This window comes from Camellia sinensis, chromosome 14, assembly GCF_055761805.1.
Source record: "Camellia sinensis isolate YWXY chromosome 14, ASM5576180v1, whole genome shotgun sequence".
Classification (NCBI taxonomy): Eukaryota; Viridiplantae; Streptophyta; class Magnoliopsida; order Ericales; family Theaceae; genus Camellia; species Camellia sinensis.
The window spans coordinates 60358999-60370619 of record NC_138974.1 but is presented as its reverse complement, the minus strand read 5'-3'; the positions used below and the strand labels follow the sequence as shown (position 1 = coordinate 60370619).

The 11621-nt window shown below is 33.9% G+C and overlaps 1 protein-coding gene across 1 annotated transcript; it reads right to left on the bottom strand.

Moving 5' to 3' along the window:
- Positions 1–1483: 1483 nt before the first annotated feature.
- Positions 1484–9405, bottom strand: LOC114256465 (U2 small nuclear ribonucleoprotein B'' 2). The gene is made up of 5 exons (XM_028196111.2): positions 9159–9405; positions 5240–5412; positions 4373–4466; positions 3760–3842; positions 1484–2011 (listed from the first exon to the last, which is right to left on the bottom strand). The coding sequence occupies exons 1-5, from the start codon at positions 9232–9234 to the stop codon at positions 1736–1738; spliced, it is 702 nt and encodes a 233-aa protein (XP_028051912.1). The 5' UTR covers positions 9235–9405; the 3' UTR covers positions 1484–1735.
- Positions 9406–11621: the final 2216 nt, after the last annotated feature.

The window sequence follows — 11621 nt, the reverse complement described above, 5'->3', positions numbered from 1 at the left end:
GGAGACAGACCGAGATAAACAGGGATCGACAGAGATAGACCGACATCGACACAGAGAGACCAAGATCGATAGCCAATCTTTCAAAAAACCTTTGATTAGCGGCGGCGGTGCCAGTGGAGGTGCCGATCTCAGATGGCTGTGAGCACCGGAGCCCACCGACGCTTGGGTGGTCAGCGGGGGTCACGACCCTTTGATTTGTTCAGTGGTTGTCTCAATTGGGTTTATGAACACTTCGAAATGTTACTCCTTCTGTGTTTACTACTTTCAGATGAACATATGTTACTCCTTCTGTGTTTACGAACATTTTGAAATGAACCCTTTGTTACTCCTTTTCTGGTTATCAACGCTTTGAAATGTTACTCCTTCATACTTTTCGTGAAAATGTTTACACCATTTTTGAAAAGTCACTGCTTTTGTGTAAGAAATGTTGGCATGAGATTTATACTTTTTCTTCGAACTTACACCTTTTGTGAAAGGCCAACTTAAACCTATTTCGGAAGTCACTTATACCTTTTGTGAAAAAAAAATTTCATCAAATTTACACCTTTTTCTTAAGCTTATACCTTTTCGTGGAAGTGCTTATATATTTTTTTAAAAGTTACTCCTTTTGTGTAAGAATTTTTGGCATAACATTTATACTTTTGTGGTTATATACTCCTTCACAACAGGAGTAAGTTTGATAAAAAAGAAAGTATAAATCTTATGAGAAAAATTATTTCACAAAATGCGTAACTTTTCAAAAAAAATATAAGCAGTTCCACGATAAGGTATAAGCTGAAGCAAAAGGTGTAAATTTGATGAATTTATTTTTTCACAAAAGGTATAAGTGACTTCCGAAAAGCTTTAAGTTGGGCTTCCACAAAAGGTATATGTTCGAAGCAAAAGGTATAAATCTTATGCCAAAAATTCTTACACAAAGGGAGTAAGTGTTCATAAAAGGTGTAAATGATTTATACTTTTCAGTAATCAATTACGCCTTTTTCTGAAATTCCTTACGCCTTTCTTGAAAACTTATACTTTTCTTGTGACCATTTACACCTTTAGTCATATAATATATTATTTTATTAATTTACCTGAAAAGTGACCTGCTTAGCAGGTCACCAATGTGTAAGTTTCCAAATATTTTAATATAACCCAATATATATAAATGTGTAAATGCAAAATAGAAGGGTGTAAGTACCTTGCATACCATATGCAAGGCACAAATGAGAAAAGTCCTTTATACTAATACAATAATATAATGATAATAAAGTTAACAGAAGACTAGTCCAATCTGGAATCTGCACGTTGCAAGCAATAACACCTCAAAACATATACTTTCAAATGCACCCTGTTCAGTCGTAGACCACGCAATCTACATATAAAAAAAACATTTGAACGAACAATCTATATATACTTTAGAAAGCTAATAAAAGTCTTTCTAATTTTATATTCTTTTCCCCTTATTTCTAAATTATTTGTCAAACATTAATTTTAAATTATATTAAAAAAAGAAAAAGTTATATTCCTCTAGATTAAGCTTAGTGATGGCCATAGCCTTCACCAGTTTTGATCCAAAACAAAAACAATTTTTAATATAGCTTACACAAGAAGTTAGAAACGCATAACTAGAAAGAACATCAGCCAACATACAAGCACCATTTTTACCTAAAACTCTTCAAATGTTACAATTCCTCAGCAATACAAAACCACCCAAAAAAAAAAGGGGAAAGACACACACAATGAATAGGTTAGTTTACTTCTTGGCATAAGTAACGGCCATGGGATTCTGCGGAGTGATTTTGAAGCCCTGAAGGGCCTGCATGGCAACCGATGACTGCACATCATCCTCAAACTCTACAAAGGCAATACCTGGTTTTGCTTCTATCATTCGGACTTCCTTGAAACCAGGGTATTGTTGGAACAGCACTTGCAGCATCATACTTGTTGTCTCGTGTGGTAAATTCTGTATAAAAAGTATGTTGTTTGGGGCTGTAGCAGCTTCTTGTGCACCTGGCTTTCCGAAGGAAGCCTACACATACACAACACACACCACAACACACACCAGCAGTTTATCCAAATTACATTGCTCCAATATATTCTTTAAAAAGTATATACAACTGAGGAAAAAAAAGGAAAGACCCAGCACAAGGGATAAATGTGAATGAATGTGGATCTATGATTCCCCTATATTACCCATAAAAAAAACACTTAGTAATTCACAAAACCATGTCAAACTGTTTCCAGGAAATCTAATCCGCATTCAAGTGACTTCATGTGCCCCCTCCAAAGTAAAGGAATACAAAAAGTAAAAAATCAATTGCTGGCAGGGGTAGATTAGGCGCAGATATAAAATCCTGCACTATTTGTGGATACCCTAAAATTCAAAAGTCATGTTTCTGAGACCAAACTTCCACCATTCAACCAAGCAACAACTAGGGATGGCAATCGGAACCTGGCCCGACGGGGACCCGATCCCCCGACCCCGAATTGAGCGGTTATTCCCCAAAAAATATCCCCGACGGGCCGGAGATGGTATTAAAAATTAAATCCCCGATGATATTCGGGCCAGGGACGGGGATACATGTTTTAGCCCCGGCCCCGGACCCGGCCCGGCCCCTGCCCCGATCCCCGGCCCGGTTGCCCCCGACATGAAATTACTCTTCTGCCCTTGCTTATATATAACATATGTGTGTGTGTTTAGGGTTTTGTTTGAACACTCACACACACTCAACACAAACACACACACAGCCGTCTCTGCTCTGAGTAGGGCTCTCTTTCTCTCTCCCCCCTCCCTACGACTCTCTCTCTCTCTCTCTCTCTCTTCTCCCTTACAAACCCACTTCTCTCTCTCTCTTCCCTCTACTCTCTCTTCCGCATCCGAAGTCGTCGACAAGATCCTCCGATGCCGTTGCCTCTTTCGTTCCGACGCCACTACCACCGTGTTACCCCTGGCCAGTGGCCGTTGCCTCTTCCGTTCCGACGCCACTACTCCTTCGACGCCACTACCTCCTTCGAAGTCGTTGATTGAGCATGGTGGAGTCCTCTATGAACTCCACCAGATCTAGTTTTTCTCTCTCTCTCTTCTTCCTCTCTCTCCTCCGTGGTTAGGGAGTATAGGCACTGTTTTGAACGCAAATCATGCATTAGTTGACATTGCAATTGAAAATTGTGTAATAATTTTTCTATCAATCTCATGATTCTGTTAGGGTGCACAAATTTTTAATCTATTTTGCGTGTGTCTCTATCAATATTTGGGTTTAATAAATATAATAGGGTTGGGGGATTTGTTGTTGATGTTGAAAATGTATGTCTTTATGTTGTAGTAGATCTGTTTGTTGATGTTGATGATTTTGTGCGTGTCTCAGATCTGTGTTGTTGTTGTTAAAATTGTATGTGTGATGTTATTGATGATGTTGAAACAAATTTAGGCCAGGGAAGTTTCGGGGTCGGGGAAACCCGATCCCCGATCGGGGGCGAGGACGGGGAGAGTAATAGAGTCCCCGTCGGGGATCGGGGACGGGGAGTGTGATCCCCGGCCCCCCCCCCCCCCCGGTTGCCATCCCTAGCAACAACCCCTATTTCCAATTTTGTCAAAAAAAACTAAAAACCTGTTCCCCCCTATTTCCAATTTTGTCAAAAAAAACTAAAAACCTGTTCTCTTCCCCTAGCCTCCAATTGACAATCCTGACAAATTGCGTGTGCGTGCGTGCGTGTGTGAGAGAGAGAGAGAGAGAGAGAGGCAATTCAACAGCACAAATCCAAATGCAGTGAACTTACAGTTGGGCCTCCATTTCTGTCAGCTCTTGTACCATTAGCAGTGGCAGATTGCTGTGAATCTTCAGCACGTCTCCTCCTTTCAGCTGGATACAAAGTAGCCAATTCATTATATAGGTTAACCAGTTGAAAAATGGAAACTCAGACATTAAGGTAGAATTTCTAATTAAATCACTTTGTTAATGCTTCAATACTTAGTCAAATTTCAAGGTATTAATATGTCACAGAAGATTTGTTGGATAGTTGTCATCTACAACATACTGCTCTCCAGAAAAGATATGAAAATAATTCCCTAAGTAACTTTCTCTCTTTTTAACTTTCTGTGGATAGTTGTCGCCCCTTTTTCTTACTGGAAGGTATCACCCATTCATCTCACATCAAAACCACCTATTCATATTCTAATTTGAGTTCATTTTGACAGTATTTTATGACCACATGGTAAACCACTTGTTCATCCAAGGCCATTACTATTTTTGCTCCATAAAACCTACTCAAAGAAACATAACCTTTGTATACTCCAATGCCATGTCTCCAAAGTTCAAAGTTTAACAAAATGTAAACATATAACTAAAAACAGCAAGACAAAAAGAAAAAAGAGAAAGAAAAATATCCTCACCTTTTTCCTCTTGCTTCTTTTTCTTGTCTCTTGGGACAAAGCTACCATCTGCTTTAGCGACACAATCTGACTTAGTTTTTGCATATTGTATACGCTGCATCAAATCACATACTAACATAGTCAAATTACACATAGCATATAAGATTTTAAAAGGAAAAATAGAAAACATAAGTTATTGATCAGAACAAAATAAAACACATAGTACTAAGTCAAAATTTGTGGGAGTAATTTGTTGTGGGAAAATAAAACAGACCACATTGCCAGCAGCATTTCATCAGATCAAGAGATTCTAGATTTCGATTAATGCAACAGTATATGTGATGTCTAGAAGTGAGGCACAAGCATAAGCCATTGTAGAATGCATTCAATTGAAGAAGCCAATTATCCCCCTTGGTCTGACCATTCTCTCTTCTAAGTTACTCCATTTACTTGGAGCTGTTTGTAACTATCCATGGACACACGAAAGGTAGTAACATTAAGGCCTCATTTGGGAACAGGCTATTTTAGTAACTTTTTGGCTTTTTACGAAAAGATGTGCAGAAAAGTAGAGAGGTGATGTGGCTAGTTTTAGTTGGCTTTTTGGCTAAAATAGTCAGTCCCCAAACGAGGCCTAAGTAAATGAAAGAGCATGGGGTGATTAAGGTGGGAAAAAGAAAATAAAAAATAGACTCTGGGAGAAACAACAACGTAAGGGTGCAAATTTCACGAGAACCACTCCTCTAGTGTGCTCATGGCAATCCATATTTTTACTTACAAGGTTGAAGGTCCAATCAATTGAGATTTTAAAACATAAAATAAGAAACAATTTAATTAGATAATGGAAAGTTTAGAACTGTAACCATAAAAAAATGTGTTACTTAGATGTACCATAGGTTTATCGTAAAATGGAAAGTTTTGCATCTGTCGAACTGCATTACTGGCAGCTGTCACTTCACTAAACACAACCCATGCCTGTCCACGAAGCTTGGCAGTTTTCAAGGCAACAATATCCAAAATTCTACCATATTGTGAGAACAAGGCATAAAGAGATCTCTTCAACTCTGCATAACAGAAAAAGGCAAATATAGCATTAATTTCAAATTAAGTAGACATTTAAGATACAAAGCATACACAAATAAACTTATTTGTGGACACTAAAAATACTGTCAAGCTATGTAAGATACAAGAAGATATGCCAACTGACTGTGCAAAAGATTGTTACAATCATCCATTTCTGGAACAAGACATAAACAGCATAAATGTTTGCAGGTGTGCTGTTTAAACACATAAAAATTGATAGCAAATGTGAAGTCAGTTACAGTTTACATGAAAAAATAAATTGTAAAACAAGCACATTAATAAAAAAAAATTTACTTATTTTTTGTTCTGGGAAAAATAATTGAAAGTGAGAAAGATGACAAGATGAGAGAACCAAAAAAAACCCCAAAGGCTGTGTTTGGAGAAGCTCTCCAAACCCATTTCTACCCCTTATTTGGAGTGTGGTGTTTGTTTACGGTTTTCAAAAATTAATTCCACACTCACTTTTGAAAACTCTGTCCAAGGCGGGAAAATTTGGGCTAACCGGTTGTCTTCCCGGACATCCGGCCGGTTGACTGGAGCAGTGCATTTTTTTTTTACAATGCCACCTGTTATTTTTTATATTTTAAACAAAAAAAAAATTGAAAATTTTTAAATTTTTTTATGAGTTTTAAATAGAATTTTGAGTTGTGTTTGGTTATAAGTTATAAGTTTTTGTATCAAATATCATATGTCACATCAAAAATTTCTCACTCAATTCAAATCTCTTTTCAAAACTCATTCACCAAACAAATTTTTCACACTCAAATTATAATTTCAAAACTCACAAACTCAAAATACAATTCTATTCTCAAATCATATTTAGAAAATTCTACCAAACGCAATCAAAGATTTCATATTATTTTTTTATGAGGTGTGTTTAGTTTGTATTTGTAGAGTAGTTTTTGAGATAAAAAGTACGAAAACTTGTTTGGTTTGCCTTTTTCAGAAATAGTTTTGAAAAATTATTTTGGGGAGAGAGTTTTAAAAAAAATGATTGATTTAATGTGTGTATGAGAGAGAGAGAGAGAGAGAGAGTGATTTTGGAAAGTAGGTAACCAAACAAAATTTTGAGATTTTTTTTTGAAAAATTTGTTTGGTTTAATTACTCTTGAAAATTTGTTTGTAGAAAATTTTTCCCAAAATTTTTTCTGGAAAACAAACCAAACCTAGCCAATTTTTGAAAATTCAAAAACAAAAACTTCTTGGTGTTTCCTAAAAAGAATTCTCAGAATTTTTCCCAAAAAACTATTTTCTAAAGCAGTTTACCCAAACAAGGTTTTTGCATTTTTTGAAAAATAAAGCAGAAAATAAAAAATAAAAACGATACCATTAATATTCACAAAGTATATTAATAGAAAATTGATCACATACAATTTTTGTTTACATGGTAGATATACTATCATTTTTTCTAGTTGTTGGTAATGAAGAGTCTACTCCATTCTTTGTATCCTCTGTTTGTTCAAATTCAAAAGAGAGAAGAGGATTTTGTAAGAGAATTTAATAAATTTTTTAATTTTAGGCTGGCAAATTATTAAAATGGTGGACCCTTCTTTAAGGACTTCATGTGAGAAACTTACTTTGATAAAATTTATTTATTTAGAAGAATGAATAATGTCTAACAACATAAAGGCATAAACTGCATATTTTGGAAACAACCAAGTTGGTGCAAGATCAACATTTTGCATATGTTTAGGGTTTGTGGGGAGAAATTTTGGGGCCTAAATTGTTACTATAATGGGTAAGGTAGTTTTACATGGTAATGACTTGTAATTAAGGTTTTATAAGGTCTATAAAATGGCTTCTTGGAGAAAAATAAAAAGGGTCATGGATATGACTAAAATTGAAGAATCTCTCTCTCTCTCTCTCTCACACACACACACACACACACACACACTTCCTTTTTTCTTTTGCTTCTTCTCTGTTACATCTCCATGCTTTTCCTTATTTCTTATCCTCAACTCCTATTTGTCTATCTTCATCCCTTAGTTCTTTATATATATATATTAGACCAGCGATATTGTATGTAACGGAATGTTGGGCAACTAAGAAACAACATGTATATAAGATGAGTGTTGCTGAGATAAAGATGCTAAGGTGGATGTGTGGCAATACTAGAAAAGACAGAGTTAGGAATGAGTATAATCGTGAATGGGTAGGGGTAGTACTGATAGAAGATAAGTTGAGAAAGAATAGATTGAAATGATTTGGTCGTATACAACGAAGACCAACAGAGGCAGTAGTGAAGAAAAGCGATATAGTGACGGAAGATGGAAGTGTTAGGAGAATGAGCAAACCTAGATTAACGTGGGCTAATGTAGTAAACAGACATATGAATCTCTTTAATTCGACTAACCAAATGGTTGTTGATAGAGTCGAGTGAAAAAAAAGAATTCAAATAACCGACCTCATTTGATGGGACTTAAAGACTTGGTTCGGTTTGATTATCTCTCATACCATACCAAACCAAACCTTAAGTCCCATCAAATAGGGTTGGCTACATGAATCCTTCTTCTCCACGTAGCCCTATCAAAGGTCATTTCGTAAGTCAAATTAAGTAGATCCATATATCTATTTACAACGCTAGCCAACGTTAATCTAGGCCTACCCCGTCCCCTAAATAAGAGATCCGAGTTGCTTTTTTACGTGTTGGCTGTCGACTATCCAACACACAACCCTCCTCCTCAACCCAAGCTTGGTTCGGTTTGGTTATCTCTCATATATGAAAAAAAAAGTATCAGCATAATATTTTTCCCACCACATGTTTGAAGGAATTCCCATGAAGTCTAGGTAACATCAATCTTCAAAGAAGCCAATTGCAACTCCAAAAACATGATGGAAAAAAATGGACTCATTGCATACAAAGATATGGACAAATTAAAATACTAAACAATCAACAATAAATGATATAATATTATACTTACAAGTTACAACCTAAACTAGTTATCATTTCAGAGCATCCCTAAAGTTACCTACTCCTAGTTAATCCTATTGATTAGCCCAAGTTATGTACCTTTAAGAATTACTCCATATTCAAGATTGAGATCAACCAAATCAAAGCACTGCTATTTCTGAGGTAATTAAGAAATCAGGAAGCTTCACATGGAAAAAGATAAGGGGAAAAAGAGGAAGGACAAAAAAAAAAAAAAGTGGAAAATAATCATGATGTATGTTGTATGCTGAGTTCATTCAATCTAAGCACACCAAACCCCTCCATGCCCCCCACCAGCATCCAAAATAATAAAAAAAAAAGGGGGGGGGGGGGGGGGGGGGGGTTTGCAAAGGGCACTCTCAAACAAGCACATATTAAGACAGAACCAACATAATCCTAGCCTTTTCACAAAATTATCTAGTAATTAACATCCAAGAACACCTCATGAAAAGTGATTAGATATCTCAAAATATTTAGATTGTGTTTGGATCAATTTCTATTTATTTATTTTTCCTTTCCTGCCACAAATTCCTACTCAAATCCACAATCCAAACTCAGTCTTGAGCTAGCAAAATGGAATCTTTAAGCCAACTTGACAACCTAATTTAACAAGTCCCTTTGTTCAGTGGGTTTTCAATCACTTTAACCATACTCAACCAATTTGATTCTGACAAAAACCTCAAATACCAGTTTGGTTGGTCAGAAAAATTCTGATAACTAGTGGCATTCAGTACACAAAATTTCACCTCTCAAAATAGACAAAGCAAAACATGGGGCAATCAAGATAAACAAATTTACCTTCTTTCTTGACCTTCTCGTTGAGATTCTTTATGTATATCGATTGATTAGGCGGAATATCCCCGGAAAGCATCATCGCTGTGCTACCAACTCCGTTCAATAACGCGACAACTCTAACTGGTCTGTGCCCTAATACAAAACTCCCTCGCAACAAAAATTATATTTGGGTCAGAACACTGTACTTATACATTTTATAGTGGGCCGTGATCACCTTCCTCCTCCTCTATGTGGTAATGGGCCTTCCGTTTCCGTTTGAGAGGTTGCTACACAAATTAATAAATCTTACGCCTCGTTTCAGAACATACTATTTTAATAATTTTTTAATTTTTTAATTAAAATATAAAACAAAAAAATTAATATGTTTAGAGTGATTTTTTAATTTTTTACAAAAAAATATGTAAAAAGTAGAGAGAAAATAGAATCTATGACTTTTCGGTATAGGTTATAGGTTTTTTGACTTTTTTAATATCTTTTTGACTAAAATGTTAACTTGTCAAACGAGACCTTATATTATTTTTAGCGGAAGGCTGATTATTATATTAGTTATGATTTGTTATACTTTTGATTATGATATTATTTTGACCGATGAGGTATTTGGTTATATCTTATTTGGTATTTGGTATTTGGTTATTCTTTATTTCTTTTTTTAATTTTTTTATTTTATTATTATGACTTTCAGGATTGAGTTGTGACATTTATAGTAATTAAATCTATAAATATCATAATTTAATAGATTGTACTATTTGAATTGTGTCAATATTAGGAGTGTTCAGCGGATATTCTGATCCATCCAAACCTATCGAACTTAACCGATTCGCTGCATTTTGGACGGATGCGTGATGACGAGAAGATGGTTGTAGATTGATTTTTTTCCAATCCGCTTAGTTTTGAACAGATGACTGATTTGAGATTCCTTTGACCGCAATTGAACTGCCAAACTGCGAGCACCTCTAATAATTTGTAAGACTTTGTATTTTCAATTTATTTAGATATTCTGTTTGCGTTTTTAATTGAAAAAGAGTTTAAATATTCTATTATGTTTTCAATTTGAAAATCCTTTTATCAAATGACAAGTGTTGATATTTGAAATTTGTGTGTAGAAAATATACGACTTAATTTTATCATTTAAAAAAAAAATAAATTAAATAGTTTTTGAATAAAAAAATAGTAATGAAATAGTTTTGATAATGCATGATTTTCTTATATATATTTATTATTGGTATTTGATAATTTACTTGATAATCTTTTGATTATGTTGCGTTGGATAATTATCAAAAAAAAAAAAATGTTGATAAGTTATTGTATTATATTCAAAATTTATAAGAGTTTAAACTGCAAACCGATTCATATCCATCTGTCAATCCGTTCAATTTGCATCTGTCAATTCGATGAACGGATGCAAATTAATTTTTTTCAATCCGACAAACAGATGACGGATTGAAAGTTTCCCAATCGCAGTTGAACCGTGAACACCCCTAGCCAATGACATGTTTTAGTATGTTACAGCGTCAACCTCAAATTTGTTATTTTTATTTTTTGGTTAAAATAGTATAAATCACTAAATTTCACTTCTATCAAACTAGTTATCGAGTTAGCCATTTTAATTTTGATAGTTTTGTCTCAACAAATGTAGCTAGTAGTTTATCCTAACCAAACATTAAAAAAATATACTTTTTATATTTTGGAATTAATTGGGTTAAGTTTATAAAAAATAATTCTAAATTAAAATGAATAAAATAAATATTTAAATAGTATAGAGAAATAATAAAGAATTTGTTGAAAAATGTATTTAACAAGATATAAAATCAAAATTCAAAAAGTAACTTTTAAATTTTAACTAGTTTGATATTGATAGTCTAATAGTGTTAAAATATCATATTTTGATAAATCTACTCTAATAGTGCATATGCAATTTTGTAGTAATAGTGTATATGCAATTTTATAGTATGATCACTATATAATTTAATTTATACTTTATGATGTGATTGTGTGAATAGTCTTTAAATTAGACATTTAAATAAACAAAAATTGTACTCTAATATTTAATATTTTTATAAAAATATTATTTTTCTTAATTTAATTCAAACATAAATAAGTAAATTAATAAAATACATAATCACGGAAATGGAGGAAGAAAAACACAATCAGAATTTGTGGAATGTACCAATTCTCTAATGTTGTGTTTGATTAAGAGATTTAAGAAGAGATTTAGAAAGAAAAAGAGAAAAGATAGATGAAATGTGAATAAAATATATTTATTTTTCACCTAATTTCACATACAGTTTTCCTTTCTATTTCCGAATTTCTTAACCAAACACAGCGTAACAGAATTTCATTCTTTTGCTATTCGTAATAAAAAGCAACACTCCAATTGACGCCTATTCTATCATAGAATTGAATACTATTTTAATTTTTAAATTTTTTTATTATTGCATGACATAATAATTAGGGGTATTTTTTTTT